Source organism: Gavia stellata, chromosome 4 (genome assembly GCF_030936135.1).
Source record: "Gavia stellata isolate bGavSte3 chromosome 4, bGavSte3.hap2, whole genome shotgun sequence".
NCBI lineage: Eukaryota > Metazoa > Chordata > Aves > Gaviiformes > Gaviidae > Gavia > Gavia stellata.
In genome coordinates, this window is record NC_082597.1 from 12,304,114 (window position 1) to 12,324,721 (window position 20,608).

A 20,608-nucleotide genomic window follows, 5' to 3' on the forward strand; every position below is an offset into this window, starting at 1 on the left:
ATGAGTCTTTCAACAGCTTACTTTTATGTTTTGCCTCAGTGAGTCTTTCCTTAAGTGCCCCTGATAACACACTAATTCTTCCCTCTTCTTCCTCCAAGTCTTTGAATCTCTGCAGTAATCTAATACTACTGCTTCTGCATTTGAATCGGTTTTCTAAAAATCTGCTGTGGGGTAAAATGTGAGGATGCAGAAACTTCAGGCTGCCAGCAAGTAGCCATTTACTTGGTGATATCTGGTATACACAAACAGGAGGCTAGAGCATGTAGCTTAACCTGCCACAGCAGAACCTCTATATAGCATTTATACAGCATTTCCTTGAAGCAGTCAGTAACTGTCAAATCATTACTTGCTTATACTGATACGTCTTTTGATTTCATCTTTTTGATATACTGTTTCATTTCAGAGCCTATTTTTGTGGATGCTCATGTTATCCCAGATGGCACTGACCCCAACGATGCCAAAATCTACTTCTTCTTCAAAGAGAGACTCACAGACAACAGTGGCAGCACAAAGCAAATTCATTCAATGATTGCAAGAATATGCCCAGTAAGAACTATTTTGTTTGCCAGGTTGCTGGGACAAGCTGCTAGTGTGACATGATAAGCTAGAAGACTAAATGATTGAAAAGCCTTTGATTTATATTTGAAACAAAATTCCTGTTTCAGCTTCCACATTCATAATTAAGAAGCGCCGTTACTGAACACACGGCTAGGGTCTGAACATGTTATGTATATCTGGCTTTACATATAATGATGTGGAAATATGGAGATTCAGGGATTTGTGTATTTCTCTGACTGAGTCAGAATAGTTACCAGTGTTGAATTTCCAGCCTTGCTGTCCTTTGCACAAATGAGGTACATTCTTTGCTTAGAAAAGCTGAATTATAATATAGTGAAGTCTTTCACACACACATGCACACACACACGCTCAAAATCTTTGAAACACATTGGAAATATCAGAGCCAAGCTTTTAAATGGGTTGATTTAACTTTCAAATATTGTTTTCATTTTTACAATATCTGTCCTTCCTGAGTTCTTGCATTGATGTGTGTGTGAGCCTGACTTTAAAAGCATACACAGGAAAATTAAATTCAGGAGTTATGGCTACTCCTGTGCATTAATTAATTTACGATCACAGCACTCCTCATTGTCTCTATTTCCTTTTTCATGTCTGTAATCAACTCTAGATGAAAAATTATTGAAGCAGCTATTAATATCGCTGGTGAAATGGATTTTTTTTTATGAGAGAAAAATTATAAATGCACAGTTACTGCTAGCCTTTCCATTCCTTGTTTTGGAAAGGCTCAGGAAGACAATTGTGAGTGTTTGTGTATTCCCTGTCTTTAATCTGGGTCTTCTTTAGAATTTGGTGCTTTGTGACGTTGTTGTGCATGGGTGTGAGGGCATGTTTGGGATTGTGTTAAACTCCTCTAGCAAAATGATGAGGCATGTGATCTCTTTTATAATCTCAATTTTCTGTATTTTTGTGAGGGTGCCCAAAGGCATTTTTGGGTGTTTTGCAAGAAGACATTTCACACAATTATAACTGTATTTGTTATTGTTACTGTTATAATGAAGCCCAGATGATTTCTGAAAGGACTCAGCCTGTTTAGACTTACGCTGAAGTCAGTGGCAGAATCCCACAGCTGATGAAAATAAATCTGAGCCAGTCATATTTGTATACTTGTATACCATCATATTCATATATCAACACCTTTGAGACTGGCCAAATATATTAGTAGAATGGGGCCAAGAGAGACCTCCCTCAAAAGACCCCTTAGGGTCACCCAAAAAGTCTGATTACCAGCTCCAGGAGCACCAGTGAAACAGGCACAGCATTTCATCGAAATTACATTTGCCTAGCTTCTACATTTCCTTTTTGCCTTTCCCTGGGTGACATTATGCTATGCAGTTTGGAAGATATGGCACTTATCAAAGGTGTTCACCAGCAGAGTGAGGCAGGAGCTGCACCATCTGGTTTAGCAGTTACTATTTCCACCTTGCACTGGAGAGAGATGAAGAGATCCTTGAGTGAGCTGTGACCAAGGCAGCTCTGGACCAAACCAGCAGGACTTGCACCACTGCAAAACTGGCTTGACCCATGCTAGCCATCATTTCTGAATTTAGCTCAGAGCATCCATCTCATGGGCCAGCATGGCTTACTAGGTCGGATGCAGCTATACTGCTGTCAGGATTAGAGGAAACATCCCTCCATAGGCCTATTAGACCTTTTAGAGGTAGCATGGACTTCTCCACACTAGGTGTCAGTGAGCAATACAGACCTCCACAGTCCTTTCCAATCATACCTACACACTGCTGCTGCTGCACAAAATCTACTGCCCAACCCTCCCAAGCCTGCTAGCCCAGCACAGAAAGTCTGCCTAGAAAACTAGTCCTTGTTTTTCCTGCATCTGGAGTGTTTAGATGAGGGGATTTGGTTTAGGCTTATCTATTTTTTCTATTGAATATACCCGCGTAACTGTCTAGATGATGAGTCAAATTAACCTGAGGAAAATGTGGGAAAGCCCTGTAAAATGTTACCTGTGTTGTATTTTTTTTTCTGAAAATAATATTCCTTTCCAGAATGACACAGGTGGTCAGCGTAGTCTCGTGAACAAGTGGACAACATTCTTGAAAGCAAGACTTGTATGCTCAGTAATGGATGAAGATGGAACAGAAACGTACTTTGATGAATTAGGTATGGCAAGAAAATCCCTTAAAAGTTTTATCTAAATCCTGCAACCTGTGCATATTTAATTATTGATGTTCATACAGCTCCTTAGTCAAGTTGTTGACAGTAAAATCTTGGCCCAGTAGAAATTCATGACAAAATTCCCCTTGCAGTTTTATGACAGGAAATGAAAAAATTCTTCATAAATCTCTCTGGGTAATTATCATTATCTTTGAAATACAGGTAATTAATCTTGAGTATGTAAAGGAATTATATATGTAATATGTAAAGAATTAATATTTGAAAGGGAACACGTAAGAGAAGTCTATTGTTATTTTGCTCCTAGTTACGATTATGATAGAGGTTTTTTAACATACATCTGTTTTAAACTGCTTCTTATACCACTGTATAACACACAGCTTTTCCGCAATACAATTTCTTTTTTGATCACTGGGTAGAGGCCTCAATTTTATAGTTCAAGATAATACTAATAAATCCTGTTACTGGCACCAGCAATAACACTATGAATAAATATTCAGTGAATAATCGATAGAGCAGTCACAAGCTGTATAAGGAATTAATAGATACCTAAGTGCCAAACAACATTATCAGAAAGTTTCAAATTCTATATCATCCACAGCTGTGACATACAAAGTCATAGTTCTAGATTCAGGTATTGGAAGATCTGGTATGTGTATTAGTATAAATATATATATAAGTAATCTAAATAGCTAATGGACCTCACCCGGGGGCTGCATCTGATTCTGACCTTCTCTCCATTGTAATCTGTCTCTTTTCTCTGGCATTGTTCCTGATTGTCATCACAGCAAATGGGGTTTTGAGTCTTTTTGACTTTATATCTTTACATCTTTTGGTGTGCTTGCTTTCATTCAAGGTTTCGATGGAACCTGATGGGCCCAGGAGCAGATCCTAACTTGCTGTAACTCAGAATATCCAAGGTGCTTAGAGGACTGACTCAGTGCCTCCCAGTTCCCAGTGCCTCCTAGCACTGCCACAGCAACTCATCTTTGAGAGCTGTGATTTACCAGTCCACTCCTCTTCAACAAAGCAGTAGGATAACTGGTTTTAGTTTTCTGTATGACAAAATAGAGGACCATACAAAATAGGAGACAATGTTCTCCGCCTGGGCTCCAGCACAATCCTCTAGCAAAGAGGAAGAATACAATCACAGCTGGAAATGCAGAAAACTGGGAGAGAGCAAGCACATGCTTCTGTTTTCAGGTATAATGCAGGAGAGTGTAACACTTCCAGTCCTGCATGGTGAAGTCTTTTGCTTTTGACATGTTTAAAAGAATATTTAAAAAATTCAGAGGGTTAAATGAAGGAGCCACATAAATTAATGGAAAGCTAAAGAACAAACATATTCTATGATAAAAAGCTCAAACAGTTCAGTCTTTTTGTGTTGTAAAATACGTTTAAGAGGTAGCTTGATTATAGTTATTAGAAACATTTGTAAGGAGAAACTGTCAGAGATTAAAGTATTTTTCCCTGAAGTGTAAAAACAAATCAGCAGATCAGAGGCAAAGGTGGGCAAATTCAGCTTAGTGAGCAGGTACAGCTTTGCATAGTGCACTCAATAAATCCCTACACAGCAGAAGCTGGGAGGTTTACATCTCTCAGTGTCTTCACTGCAAAACTGTCTGTCATTCATATCGTGTTGAAAATGAGCTGGTGAGGGCATCTAGAGTGTGTTACTGGATGATAAAACACCTAATTGTCCTGCTTTGGATTACATCCGTCAATGGGAACGCTTTGTCTTTGACCTACTGCAACTTAAACGTTTGCCTACTGTTAATCAACCTGCTGAAATGAGATCCAGATGAGAGAAATGTGGGACATGGATCCTGAACATGTTTGAAAATCTTTGCCTTCTGTCTTCATAAGGCTAGATGGTGTGGAGTTAATTTCCAAATCTGTTTCTGAATGTTCAAGTGCTAAATTTATGCATATGACCCATTCATACAATAAGCCTGCTTTTTCCCATTCGAGTCTGAGACAAAACTGCTGTTGACTTTAGCAGGAATAAAGTCATAAATTAAACTGGAAAATAAAGGTTTTATTAGTATTAAAAATGTTTTTCTGTTTTCCTTTTCTTTCTTACAGAGGATGTGTTTCTTTTAGAGACAGATAACCCCAGAACAACGCTTGTGTATGGAATTTTTACAACATCAAGGTAAATGGGGAGATTTGAAAAAAAATTACCTTTCTGACCTGCCCAATTTTCTGTAGGAAAACTGAAAGTGATGGTTTGTGGTCAAGGCTGTTCTGTGCAATTTTGTATGTCTCCTGTGGCCACCGTTTGCATGCAGGTGTAACAGTCTCAGTATCATTGCTGTTGCTATCCGTGTTAGAGCTATGCTGCTTGGAGCAAACTGGTCCCTGACATACTGTCAGTTGGCACTGGGAAAATGTTTCCGTGGGGGGCCACTTGTTACTGTTCAGCAGCAGAAAGCTAAATGACTTCAACGCAGTGAACTCATGTGGCATCTGAGAGCACTTAACACCTCCTGAAGGACATCCAGCACCCTGAAGGATCAAACTGGGAATTCTTACATGAATTCAAACAAATCATTTCCAGTCTCTCAGCTGGCAGATGATTGCACAGATGGCAAATAACCCATCTCAGCTTCAGCTGGCTATGAAAAGACAAGCTTATATGGCGGTTGATCACCTCCTTGCAGCCTTAAGCTCCCTGTTATCAGTCAGTAGTATTCACTTACTGTCCAGCTCAGAAAGCATTCAATGAGCTCCCAAGACAGTGGAAGTACTACATATGGCTTACTATGCTGCAACTCTCCACAAAGATAGACCGACAGGTGGAACAACAGATTCTGCCATCTCTACCTTCATTTTTTTCACTTTTCTCTTGCCCTCACCACATAGTGCTAGTATACAGAGTAGAAATAGTTACTGCTTACTGATTTCTGATACACTATCCTGTATTATTTAGCTGTTGTTACTTAACTTCAAAGAGGTTTTTTGCTTATTTTTTTATTTAATTTAAATTATTTTAGCAAATTAGCAAATTATTTAACTTATAACTAGTTATTCCTTTGATGGAAATTTCTAGTAGAAAAATCCTTGCATGAAAAAATATTTTTTCCGAATACACTTTTCTGTCTTTTTTCATGTAGATCCAGGGATCTGCTTTCTCAAATGTGTCAACCAGCCAGGAAAATATGATTTTATGATATTTAATTGGGAAAAAAAGAATCCCATAACTTGTAAACATCTGGTGCTGTCTACATTTTATGATTCCTACTGCACAAAAAGAGAAAATGCTGAGGTTATGTTTAGCAGTAAAACCACACATATGATTAGGTTGTGGATGCAACATGCCTGAACTGGAAACACTTTTACCTAATTCTCCTGGTATTCCTGCAGTGGAAATGAGGTTTGAATCACAGGACCGTATAAGGTGACAACAAAGAGAAAACTTCACTTTTTCCTGGCTCTCAAGCTGTTTTCTCTCCCTATTGAAATTTTTACACTCATGCATTTCTGGTATCATGAACCACATGGTCTAGGCTTTCTTCTCTTTGTTTGACTAATAGATTGGATGTGTTACCTAGTTAAATACAGTGATCATAATGATTTTTACTCCTTAGTTCCTTTATCTTCACCTCTGTAGACTTCCAACTCATAACAGTAGCAAGAGAGAAATATCCCACCAAATAATCGCTATTAGTACTTTTATCTAAACCATACAGAAGGAAACCAAGTGATATTGAAGCAAATTATTTTGGTGGCATAATCTGCTGTATATCTAACAAATGACGTCTGGAAAGATTAAATACGTTTCTTAAAACCTATTAATACCTACTAAAATTTCCACAAATACCATAACCCATCTAAAAGGTTCCTCCTGCTAATCCGTCTATAGCTGAGAGCAATGATTTGGATTGCACTTTCCGTGTTTAGACACTATGTGTAATGTTTTCAGTTTTTTTTTCTGGAGTGTTCTTTTTCAGTTGAAAACAGAGGATTACTTGGACTATCTTCATCCTACCGTTAACCTGAGGCAGATTTCAGACTCTTTGGAGTTTCCACTTTGTTAAGATAAATATCCCAAACCTTATATGCAGTGAGAGGAGAAAAAAGACTTATTCACTCCAGTCAGCCTTAGCATCACTCTGGAAATTATTCCCCTAGTGCCCTCCATCATCACGGGGTGATGGAGGCCATTCAGGGCTTGTGCTGGCTGAGGAGACATCTGAGACCATTGCTGAACCCAGAGCAGTGGGAAAACATGCCCTTCTCTTAGGTGACTCCCTGGGTTCTCCCCAGGAAGCATCAAACTTCAACCCTTTTGAGGGGGTCTTTGTAAGACGAGTTTTGTGGGTGGATTTGAGGACTGTATAAAAGTAATTCCTTTAGAGCCACAACCTGTTCCCGTTTTGCTTAGAAAAGCTGGCAACTGATTGTAATAATCTAACCAACTGTAATTGCGCTGGATGTTTTAATTAATATTTTAGCCATGTATTTTAGGAGGCTCATGGAGGTCTTGTGGTTATTATGCTGGTAGGGAGTTCTGGAAACCTGTGCTGAGCTTGGCAATACAAAGTTTGTAAAACTCTTGTCTCACTGAAGTCAGCAATATTTTTGCCATTGATTTAACTGGGGCTAGATTGTATTTCTTTTATATTCAACATTAGGAAATTTTCTTATTTCACCAGTAGAGTAGTATCTTCCTCCCTCTTTTTTCAGTTCACTTCAGAAAGGTGCTAGGTCTTAAGGAGTGATGGTGTATATTGGGAAGCTAAATTAATTGATTTCAAATGTATTAAATCCATGTAATAGAAGCATTAAATTGTATTAAATATATTCTTTCAGAGGTACCTTTCATTATTGGACCATGCAAAATGACGGAAAAGCTATACAAAAGTTAGTAGCTTGCAATGCTAACTTTTCCTACTATCTTCCAGCTCCATATTTAAAGGCTCAGCCGTGTGTGTGTATCATCTATCCGACATCCAGACGGTGTTCAATGGGCCATTTGCACACAAGGAGGGCCCAAACCACCAGCTGATTCCATATCAGGGCAGAATTCCGTACCCGCGACCTGGCACCGTAAGTACAAAGATGTTTATGCAGGCTTGCCAATTACTTGTCTTTGTTTAATACATAAATAAATATTATTTATTCCGGGAGAATGGACTGTATGTGACTATGACAGTTACAGTTCAGAACAATTTTATTTGCTTCTCAGCTTGCCATACAAATCACGTAGTATCTGGAAATCTTCTAGAGAATTAAAAGTCATGCAAGATGTTAATCACTCTTGCTCTTTCTGCTCAAAAGGTGGTAAGAATTATTTCATTAGATGGCAGTCATATTGTTGACATGTAAATTTACATTTAGTGTGCATGTTTGAGCAAAAGATAGCTAAATAGATAGGCATACAAAGACAGCATTGTGACTGTGTTCTACAGTCTGGATCCAAACATCTGTAAATCTGTCTTCAGTCTGTATGAATTTTCCATAGTTCTCTAAAGTTTTGCAGCTCTGCTGGGATGCTTGGGAGATGTAGTTGGAGAACAAGGCTTCTGGGACTTGTCATTTGACTAGGTCTAATACCCTGTCAGGTACTGAATCTTAGATGAGAGACCTGGAAATAGATGAGTTTTCATGCCAATCAGTTCATAGTAGTCCTCCTTGTTAAGAATGCTTTTTCTATGCCTTGAAAATTTTTCAGAACTTTCTTTCACTGTATCAGAGGTGGTAATAATCTTCCAATAAAGTCTGTACATCCTTAGAGCTAGCTTTGTTTCCAAATTTTACAAAAATGTCCCATGAAAGATTTTAAACAAAATTGTGGGTTTTTTTTCTTTTCACCTTTATGGTGTATAAAAATTGCTATTGATGCAGTTTTCTCTTTATTTATTTACACTGTTCTTAATTTAGATTTAGCAGAAGTATGAAGTCTAATATTTCCAGCTTTAATGAAGAATATATGAACTTTCTCTAGAATCTTCTCTAAATCCATATTTGCTAAATGAAGTATGGAGTATGGACTTTTGTTGACTCCTATGAAGTCTTCTTACAACTTCTTAAGTATCAGAATTAAACAAGTATGCACAGAATCATAAATCACCTCTCAATGATGTAGTATAATTTTTTTTTAGGTGAACACTTTGTTGCTTTTCTATTTATCACAGGAAATTAAATTTTATTTTAATTTTGCAAGTCACTGCAAGAACCTTAAACCATATCACTGTTTCATTCATATTCATCTTTGCGTTGTTCTTTCTCTTGCTTTTTCTCTCGTACACTAATGCACAGATACATGGAATAGCTCTCGCTGTTCACACAATTCTTCATGACATTTTAGTGCAGTTATTACTGGCTGTAAGATTTAGGACTATTATGTTCCCAGTTTTCTAGAATTAGCTAATCAATACCTGATATTGCACCAAGGTCTAATGCTAGCATTATTCTTTCTTTGCAATTAATTCGTACAGCTCTAATCTCATGAGTTCACTAAGGTGTTAAGCTTAAACTTTACAAAAAAAGAAAATAAATGGCCCATTTAAACAGGAAGTTTCACGCTCTTGTGATTAGTCACATTTCAGAGTTTCTTGCTGCTTCAGAATATTGTATTTGTGTATGTTTCCTCAACCACTGCCATGTTATTCTTGGTTCGCCTCATGGAGACTTATGAGGTATTCCAGATGGGCCTAAAGAAATTGGGCAGCACAAAGGAAAGGGAAAAAGAAAATTCAGATTTGGATTTAACATGGTGACAGAAATCATCTAAATTTTTCAGATGTGCCGATGAGCTCTGAATTTGAAGATAAGTTCTTAGATCATAGCTCTCACAAAAAACAAAGCCAAAAGAGATTCTTTTAAGAGGATCATTGCTGATTTTCTAATCACTGGCTTTTCTGTGCTTCCTCACAATTCAGCCACAACACAGTATCTTAAATGTGTATTTTCTAAGTTGGGATTTGTTTGGCTTTGCTTTTATTCCACTGCCAAGAAGTCCTACTTTTAAATGCATGCCACAAAATCTATTTTTCACTTACGTCAAAGCATCTGTAAAAATCAGGACATGGTGATTTTTTTCCTGCTCAAAATTTGTGTTCAAAGGGTTAACTTTAAATAACCATGCTTGCAGGCTGTGGGGCATGAGCCTCTTTCCTGTGGAACGTAGGTTTTTTGCTACTTCTGGAATGCTGGACTAGACAGGGATGCCTTTTTATATGACATGGAAAATCCTACTTTACAGTTGCATAAAGAGATACTCATACTAAACCTCCGGACAGAAATGAATGGTCATTGTGTCACAGTACGTTGGATAAACAATGAACAGGCTTCGGTATACCTTCAGTAGGATTAAATAAAGCAATATGTTCATTTGGCCATAATCAACTCCGCAGTGTTTGGCTGCCCTTCACTAAATACCAATGGTTTCTTATTTCTCCCCAAGCAAAACTTACTTGTGGAAAAAGAAAGGAAAAAAGAATTACATAATTGGCATCTTGCTACTAAATTCAGTGATGTTTGAGGATAGTTTCCATTTTTCAGAGTTTACAGAAATAGTTTTTGTACCTACAGCATGTTGGGGAATATGCTGTGAATTAAAGAATTCTGTTTCTCTCTGCAATCTAACTGCATGGTGATCAACTGTGAACATAATTATTGTGTATCCACATCCTTGAATGAGGTGTGACGGACACACATTCAATCCCTCCAGGATAGGGATTGCTTATAGGTTTCTTCAGTAACATCTTTTGCTTGTCATTGGTTTATACGGGGGATAGCAAAAGAATTAAGTGATTAAAGATGTTTGTTAAGGCTTTGTTCAGAACAATGGTACAATGTAAGTTTTTAAGGTCATACTGGGGTGAACCATAGCACAGACATTTTTGCAGGAAGTCACAAAGGTCTTATGATCTCCAAGTCAAGAATGGAAGGATAGAAAGTATTGGAGGAAGTCTTCTTTTAACTGAGCTGTGCAAGGCAGGAAAGTTTAATTTGAACTGCTCGTGAAACAGAATCCCTCTGGAGAGGAACTGAGGTCTGGCAGATCACTACCAAGTAGAACAATTTTGCCAATAGCCTAGAAATTTATGAAGACAGTTCTTTTTTCAGCATTTGTTGCTAATCTTAGCAGATAGCTCTATACATTTCCTGGAAGACTGTGGATGGAAGTGCCACAGAGGGATGGAGTAGAGCAAACAGGATAATCAGAATACAGTTTTGTGAGGACTTGGAGGGCTAGCATGTGGTGTCATTTCTAATGAGAACCAAACCAAAACCCTCAGGATAAATACGAGTCTGGACGAATCACTTGTCAAGGATGTCAGATGGGAAAAGAGACCCATATATGAGCTGAGTTCTGGTTCTTCTTCCTGAAGGTAACTGATGCCAGAGCAGTTTCTTTTAAAGAATTCCTACCAGAGCTGTTCTACTTTGTATAAATAATTAAATCCTAATTGAGCCAGAAGATGATTCTAAAGCCTGGGATTAGGCTGCAGTCCCCTCTCTACTTTGCTCCTGGTATTGCCCGATGAATAGTTTATTATGTACACAAGATGGAACAGCTTTTAGCAGCACGAGTAGAACAGACACTCCTGCCTGGTGGTTAGAGGGATCCCCTGGGAGATGAAGACCCAGATTCTAATGTTGGCTCTCATCAGGTAGGTTGGACACGTGACTCATATATCCCCAGCAAGTTTCCTAGTCTCTCAGAATATGATTCATTTTATGTAATTTTAGCCATCTAAAAGCAGGACATCTAGTCTGAATTACTGACTACAGAGGAAACCTAGATGGCTAACTAAGAATAAATGCCTGACTTTGAGACAGTAGAAGTCAGGTGAGGTAAATCTCTCCCTAAGCTACTAGCTATTTTTGTGTCTGTGGTTTTGACCAGAAATTCCATCCTAGACGTAAGAGTGGTCCTCATCAAAATAAACAAGTTTCCGTGAAATGCTTTGTATTGAACAAATCAGCATTTTCCAACTGGAAAAATATTGTGTTGAAATATTTCTGAATAGCTCCAATACTCCGAGGAGAGTTTCACAGCTCAGAAATCTGGTAAGGGGTAAAATGAAGGCTCAGGAGCAGCAATAAGAAGTGTGGTAATGGTGCCTGAAAAAATGTCCTGTAAATTAACATAGGTACATCCAGAACATTGTACCAGTTACTGACATAGCTCCTGATTTCTTCCCACAGTCTTGTTTTAGTTTCACTCTCAGTAAACACTTGAGCTTTCTGAGATTGCTTTTATTTCCTCATGAGGTCCAGAATGCCTCAGGGCTGATTATTTGGATTGTTCTTCATTACATGTAAAGAAGCCTTCAGAGTATTCATGGACCTCTTTATTTCTCGGGCATAGGGGAAAGTGTAGACAAGATCCTGTGAATGGTCAGGCTTCTCAGATGTAAATGAGTTGTCATGGGACATCTCATCAACTCCATATTATTGTTTTTTCAAATGAAGGTGAGTCACAGGCCCTTTCATCATCTCACAATAAACGTAATAACTAGAAGGATATTGACCAAATTACAGTTAATATCAGATTTTACCTTTTGCCTTGGTACTAAATCTATAACAAACCAGCTGCGAAAGTTTGGTATCTTCCCATACCAATCGCTTGGATTTTTTTTTTCAACAGGCAGTTTGGAAGCATAAAGATGTGGAAATAGGTCGAGAAGTATGGATCTTTGCCATCAATCTGGGTTTTGAAAGTGCAAAAATATGTTTGTGTTTGCTTTATTTGAACTGATGGGAGTTCAAAGCGTAGCTATTCAAGCACTTAATTCCTGTTACTGGAACATAATTACTTTCAGTCAGAGTCTGAAGTGCTCTTTCGGGAACTTACTTTGTCAACTATCTGTCAATATTTGTAAATGACTTGGAGATGAAAACTCTCTGGAAGATGGTAAGTATTGTTAAGCATTGCCGTGCATGTTTCTTACAGTGTCCGGGAGGAGCCTTCACACCTAATATGCGGACAACCAAAGAGTTTCCAGACGATGTTGTGACCTTCATCAGGAATCACCCTTTGATGTTTAATCCCATTTACCCAATACACAAGAGGCCATTAATCATCCGGATAGGAGCCGACTACAAGTATACAAAGATTGCTGTGGATCGAGTGAATGCTGCTGATGGAAGATATCACGTCTTGTTTCTTGGAACAGGTAAGACAAACTTAGCAACAGTCCTTTTCCTCCATTGCATTATAATTTGCAATTAACTCCAATCTCTACAATTTACAGCTTTCAGAAATGTTTGTTTAAACATATTTGCTATCTACAAAAATGTCTATAGGAATCCATAAATTATGCTTTTTACTTTCTGTGCATTTTTCTATTTTCTATAGATGTTAATTATGTGCAAGAGATACAATGTATTGATATGAATTTTATTTGAGACGGAAATCAACACTAGTGTATATTGTATTTGATCTAAATTATAATACTTCTCTTGAATATGGTTTGTCTGCAACATGATTCCACATTAGAATTTGATGCTCTCCAACATGAGCAAAAATACCAAAATCTGACTTTGTATTGTATTGTATACTATCATTATCACTATTTCATATACGCTGTGTAAGCTACTTCTTAAGAAAAACACAATCTGATCAGGATGTTACTAAGGCAACATCTCCACAAATAACAACTCCACAAAAAAAGTAAAAACATCGAAGTATTTAGCAGAGAAAAAGAAACAAATGGTTGGAGTCCTAGGAGTAGTGGACACAGAGAATTTGATCCAAGTATTCTAAAATAATTTCTGTCTAATATAACCTACATTTTGTTTTAGTTATGTCAAATTTGAATCTGGTGTTATGCTTCTGAAGTCTGCAGGGAACAGGTCAAGCGATTCTTGTGCTGATCAATTTTGATTTTTTAAAATATTCAGATATGAATCACACTCTTCCGATTGAAGCAGACAAGCAGAGTGGTACTCTGGCTAGACCCTAGGATTCATTCACGTCTGAAACTCCCTCTGCCTTAACAGGGCATTATAGGCACAAAGGCTAATCTTTTTTACTGCAGATGGTTTCAAGTAGAACAAAGGAAAAGAACTCCAGGAGAACAAATATATCTCTGAACATCAGAAAATAATTACAGAGATGGCTTGCATTGGTTTTATGGTTCACATATTATTGGGGTCCTGGTTGTTTTCTGCTTGTAGAATAACCGTGTCTGCCAGCAAACTCACATGGGGCTGGGAATAACCATCCTGTTGTAATAGATTTAGGAAGCTGGTGCTAAAAAATCTCTCAAGAATGTCAGGCTTCTATAGAGGCAGGAATAAAAGGAACTCTCTTCACTCTTCTTAGAAAACCCTCCCCAACCATCAAAATCAGCAGGGTGCCTTTGTGCCGAATGAGACCAGATGCATATTGTGCTGTATTAGCAGAAGTGTATCCAGCCAGCATGTTGCTGGAAGGGATTCTTCCCCTGTATTCAGCTCCTGTCAGGAGTGCCATGTCCAGTTGTGGGCTTCCCAGTGCAAGGAAAACATTGACCTAATGGAACAAGATCAGGTGAATGACTGTAGCATGTGATGTATGAGAAGAGGCTGAGAGAATTGAGTTTATTCAGAGAAAGCTAAGGGGAGACCTTATTGCTGTTGACAACTATCTAATGGGAGAGTACAACTATCTAATGGGAAAAAACAGATTTGGACTCTTCGCGAGGTGTGAGGTGACAGCGTGAGAGGCAATGGACACAAGTTGCAATGTGGGACATTGCAGGTAGGCATAAAGGAAAAGGTTTTCACCGTCAGCGTGATCAAACATTGGAACAAGGGCCCAAAGAGCTTGTGAATTCTCCATCCTCGGAGACTCAAAGGATTCAAAACCCAACACGACATGGCCCCAAGCAACCCGCTCTAATTGGACCTGCTTTGAGTAGGGGATTGGACTAGATGACTTCTGCAGGCCCCTTCCAGCCTATAGGCTTCTGCGGTTCAATGAAAGGAAACAGGAAAACAGAAACACCTTATTAATGTTCTTGTGTCAAACCTTCACCAGGTTACCATCTACTACTGTACAGTGAATGCTTAGTATACCATAAGGCATAGTCAGGGTAGAAGAAGCTCTGGGTGATGAATTGCATTAGGAATTTCATCACTTTTTGATCTGGGCATTTTTCTTTTCTTGGTTGGCAGTTGATAAATGTGTTTTAAGGTGTCTTTGATCCTACTTGCAGTCATTGGAAACTACCAAATTAAGCTAATTAAGACAGGGCTTTCTTCTTGAGGTGGTTTTTTTGTCCCCCTCCCTAACATGTAACCACATTTTCTTTTTAGTTTAATTAATGCAGCTAGAGTTCTTGACTTTGAGACCCTTTACGGTCATTTTCCTCCTTTCCTACACAAGTAAAGAAAAGAGTCTTTGTACAGCACTGTAGAAATATCAGAAGTGTTAATAGATATTGTCCCTACTACTGTTATACAACTCCACAAGAACTCTTAGTAAAAGAGAAGGTTTGGTTTTCTATTAGCTTTATTTCATGCCAAATCACTATATTTAGCCAGAGTAGTAGCTTGGTAGGCTAGTACAGATTTTTCAAATGAACATTTTATGCATTATTTTACATACTGGTGCCATTGTTTTAAAATGCCCTACAAATGTCAAATGTTAATTGGAGGAAAATTCTACAAAAGATTAGTGGAAAAGATAAGACATGTAAGTTTCCAACCAATATAGGATTCTTAATGTAGCAGTGATAGTTAATACTGGAAATGTATTGAAAATTTGAAATATGCATGAAAATGCACAATACTGATATTTAGCATTTCTGTAATTCTGCAAGAGATAAATACAGTTCATTTTATACTTTTCTTAGCTTCTGATTGTTTTTAGGTGATCAGCGTGGCCTCACACATACACTGTGATTCATTAAAAATATTAACATACCTCAGCTTGTTCTTAGGTTTTGTTAATCCTCTTCTGTGTATCAGCACAGGGTCCATTATGGGACAAATACGTAAACTGCAACTCTTGATACTTTATATTCATTGCTTTATCTTCTGCATTACACTGGAGACGAGGATCATTTTCTGCTTTCTAGTTAGTTGGAAGGGAGGCATTATTCTTCTTGAGTAGGGCACAGTGACGCCCTGAGACATTAATAGCGTCCAAGGTCTTCCTCAGAAGAAATTGGTGCAATGTAAGTTACTGCGTTTCTCAGCCCTTTTATTTAAAAGTGATCAAGTTTCAGCCACTGAGAGGAGAAACTTGTTTTCTTTATTCTCTGCTTACTGTGAGAGACTCAGGAGGATTCAATAGAGATATTAACTGTCAAAAGGAACGCAGAGGGGATTTGCTTTGGTGTCAGTTCGTCCTGGCAAATGCAAAAACCACATTGTATGGGAGAATTTCATGTGATAATTTCCTTGGGAGCCTGGAGCCCCACAGCCGGAGACAATGGGACTTGACACCTGGTGACAATTACACTCAGCTCGAATGATGAGTTACTGCTGCTGAACTGAGATGTTGCCAGCCATGTCTGTCACTGTCAGTGACCTGTCTCATGCTTGAAATTGGAGTGTTTTATGTCTTGCCAGATGCAGAGCACACAAAATGTTTAGCTTTTCCTCTCTTCCTCCTCTACAGCCTCAGTAATAAATCAGTTCCTGAATGCAAGTGAAGAATAACAGAAGTATAAAGCTCCAAGAACCCCAGTGGTTTTCATCATGTAGCCATGGCATAGGAGGGTATAGGCAGCTGTATCATTTTTTCACATTAATGTGAACTAAATATAGTGTTTCCTTTGCACCCCCAGACAAAAGTACTGATCTCACAGGGACTTCTCCATGCCGAGTTAATACAGTGCTTTTCTCCCTCACTTGTCTACATAGCTATCAAAATAAATCCCAGGGACAGACATTGTTCTCACAGCATTCCACCCGCTTTTCAAACGATAACGATCTCCTATTTTCCCTATGCTTTTCAACCTGAAGACTCCCAAAGCACTTAACAAAACTTAGTATTTAAGTCCACCCAAAGGGATCTCTTCACCCCCCTCTGAAATGAGCTGATTTAGAGTAAGGAGCAAGTCTTTAACGGTAGAGAGCAGTGCTACAAGAGGAGAGTGCTGTATACCTCACCTTCCCAAACAGAAGGGAGGGATAATAATCCCCTGAGGGATAATTTACTTGGATATAATGTAATCACTCATTTGCGTATTTGACAAGGGCCGTGCTGATGATACTTCTTCCCTATGCAATGAGTAATAACATATTCAGTTCGGGAATTTAGGGTTAGAGTTCTGCTTCGATTATCCCATTTCTGTGATAGGCCTGAACTCAGTCCTGAAGTTTTTGATTGACCCTAGTTTTACTGTAATCACTTTACTCATTTCAGTTATATCTAAAGAACCCGAGCTTTCACCATTTTCTGTTTATCCTTTGGTAGATTGTTTTCCATCTGAGTTTTAAGAACAGCAGTAAAACAGCATGAGAACATTTTCCTGAGATTAATATTTATTTTTTAGGCATGCCACCTACTGCTTGCAGTACGGAAGCCTTTGGTCAAACTACACACAGATTGCACAATCATAAGATTATGCATGGGGTTTTTTATTGCTCTTGGTGTTATGAAAATATTTAAATGTCTGGGTCAAACTTGGGTACATTAAACAGCCATGGGCACCAACAGGATTTTTTCAGCTCCTTGCTATCAAGATAGGGTATGTTTTTGCATAAAGAGATCTAACTGACTGTCACGAAAAGGCACTTCAGACTTTTGTGTGCGTTATTCAGATGATTAATGTGGGCCACATGCATCTGATGTGGCATGAGGTTGATCGATGTTTCTTATTACCTTTTCTTTTCTGATGCAACACTTGTTTTTGAAGTCTGGATGCAGTAAGTGCCTTCAGAACATAAGGATGTAATACTCGTTTTCATGGTGATGCATGATGGCTGTCTTTTTGGAAAACTAACCCTTGCTGACAACAGTAGCCTCCAGTAACGCAATAGCCAAAATCATGTAATGAGCTACAGATTCTAACGGCGAGAGATAATCTGGTCAGAAGAGCAAGCTTGCCTCCCACAGACTTGCTGGCTGCAGCTTCGTGTCTGTGAGCTTGCGAAGATGATGTTGCATAACAGTGGCACAAGAGGCGGCAGACAGTTTCCTTCTTCCTCTTGGGCACACTGCCTGAGTCATTCAAAACCTCTCATTGACCAACTCATCCAATGCTTTTTCACAGCCTTTTAAGAAGATATGTAAGTTAAGAGGGCATTCCTCCACCTGTTTTATTTTCCCTGTCAGTTTTTGTTCAAACAAGATCACAGTGTGTCCCAGAAGACTGACCGAGCTGGGGCTATTGAAAGTTTTGCCCTCACATGTGAGCTCATTAGACATTTGTATCTGCCTTTTTGTTCTTTGATGCAGCTTGGAATGACTTTACAAAGTTTCACAGCAATACTATGAGCTGGAAAAAAAAATGACACCCACTTGACAGATGAGTGAACTAAAGCACAAAGAAGTTAGGTGTCTGTGGTGGGAGCCCTGACTTACAGCAGACACCTAAGGAGAGCAGAGAGCGTGGGGACCTGGCTCTCAGCCCTGACTGCTAACCTGCCACCTTCTTAGGTGCTCTGCTGAGCCGGAACATTTTCTCAAGCAGAGAGATTTTAAGCGTTCTGCAAACTCTTTGCTTTCTTTTTCCTTTGTAATGTTACTTGTTTGCATCAGGTTCAACTCAGATTAGAGACCAAAAATAATCAAGCTGCCATCAGGCTGACAGGTACAATACGGAGAAAAGTTTTCAGATGGTCTCCGGCAATGTCAGACACATCAGGGAGGGGGATTACTACAGGAGGCCTCTCTGTGAAACTCCTGGCAGGGTAGCAGTTGGTGTCCATTGCAGTCAATTTTTTATGATGTGGAAAAATCAGGGTTTTTATTTGTTGTTCAATTTGTGCATGTGATGTGGCTCAGGGGTGGATTGGTCCCGACTCTCTTTGAGGCTCACGGTATTGACACCTGCAGTGTTCACTTAGGGCTGGGGAAAGAAAAGCTAGCAGAGATTCAGAGAATGAGATTTAAACTTAGACCTGCAGATTCAGCTTCTGGAATACAGATTCCAGCCAAACACCTGTGTATTTTTCATTGCTGTACATTAAGCTTTGCCTTTTCCATTGCCCATGGTCAGCCACACCAGGAATTAGTGTAATCAGGCATAGTCCAACTGGTGTCAATGAAGCTTAGCTGATTGATACCAGACAGAATCATGCCCTGCGTTTCAAGGAAGGTGGGTTTACTATAATAACAATAATAACAACAATAACAACAATAACAACAATAACAACAGCAATAACAATAATAACAATATTAACAATAATAACAATAATAACAACAATAATAATAATAATAATAATAATAATAATAATTTATCTCTCTCCTTCCTTGGACCATTTATTGGACTTTCTTCCTTCTCCATTTGTTTCCCACTCTGCATACTCTTTCCACCATTTTTTAGCCTGCAGGATGTTAGCACTTCCCTCCCTTGCTGCTCCCTCTTTCTCTGTCCTCTCAGAGGGAGCACAATCTCAGTAACATTGTCTTCCATGTCAAGCTGGGAGACTGCAGTTGTTCAAGCAGGTTTGAAACAGAAAAGCAGTCATTATGAGTTGCCCTTGTCCTCTTGCCATCAGCTTGAGGGAGATTCCTTCTCGCTTGTCCGCCTGCTCTCAACTCACAGCCTGCTGCTGGACTGATGCAAGGCTGCAAACAGCTCCCAGTGAAAAGTCAGGGAAGTGTGGAGCATAAATCTGCCTCTTCACTTCATACATTCTAGTGGTGGGTTGATATTCTGGAGACACAAGAGCTGTTTTCATGACTATGTGAAAACATAACAGTATAGAACTGTTTGCAAGTGGATTTCTGGAAGTAAGAAGTAAACGGCAAAGGAAACCATCCTGCTCACTTTTATCATTTTTACAGAATTGGCTTATAATTTCATAGATTGATCTAAACATGGAAAAATTTGACTTGTACTTGTTTGGTGATCTCTTATGCCTGGCTTACAAGACAAAAGATTATCTATTATGAAATACACTGGGAAACAGCTCAGGCACTGCTACTTTGCATATCTCTCCTGCAGTGCACAGTGCTGCATCCTTTCCAACCTTCCTTTTGGCCCACGGAATTTATTTTGCTGCGTTGCCGTTAAAGGAAATAAGCAAACCTCAGATGTACCATAACCTTTCTGACATGAACACGTATAAGTGCTTGATTTGTCAGCTACTGTGCTTATAGTGGAAACATCAGTACTACTGAGAAAGGAATAAGAAGTGTTTTCTCGGCACAAATATTTGCATTTCATTTATTAAGGAACAGGCTGAGAAACAGTAGAAAAACTTTCTTTAGAAGGGGTGAAGGGCTATAGCCTACAAGCCATGTATTGTTGGAAGTATGTATATTTATATATTTGTACAGACTATTGGAATCCCTTGCTTTAAGTGGTTTCATTTAATGAATAGCTTTTTATTGCCTGCTTTCCCTAACATGAATATTTATTTTAAATATTGTATTAAGTTTACTAATTCCATTAAAACAATGGAACATTCCTTTCTGCAACGATCTGTCCCTCATGGTACAGTACTGAGTCAAAGCAAATGGTAAAATATTGAGTCAAAGGGAATGAATACCAAGGTAAACAGTCCTTAACACTGTGTATTTTGTTGGGGTGTGACAAAAAAGGCAGATAGGAACCTACTTTTCAAATAGGAAAGTTAATTAGGACACAAGGACTTGGCGTCAGGCATTATCAGTATTTTCTGTGCCAATGCCCAGGATAAAATCTCCCCTCAGGTTCTGATTTCAGTTTGGGGCAATGTTTAAGGACCAAAGACAATTTAGGAATTTTAAACGTGTGGCATGTGCTAATGGATCATTGAAATAAACCGGTTCTTCAGAGGCTCAGCAGCCTCACAT

At 38.7% G+C, this 20,608-nt stretch overlaps 1 protein-coding gene across 2 annotated transcripts in view; it reads left to right on the plus strand.

The window, feature by feature from the left end:
- SEMA3C (semaphorin 3C) overlaps positions 1-20,608 on the plus strand; it is a 126,228-nt gene that overhangs the window by 87,480 nt on the left and 18,140 nt on the right. For both annotated transcript variants that reach the window (XM_059817294.1, XM_059817295.1), the window contains exons 8-12: positions 404-546; positions 2,583-2,697; positions 4,795-4,864; positions 7,617-7,761; positions 12,620-12,842. In XM_059817294.1, coding sequence (XP_059673277.1) covers positions 404-546; positions 2,583-2,697; positions 4,795-4,864; positions 7,617-7,761; positions 12,620-12,842 — 696 coding nt within the window. The remainder of the gene's footprint in view (positions 1-403; positions 547-2,582; positions 2,698-4,794; positions 4,865-7,616; positions 7,762-12,619; positions 12,843-20,608) is intronic.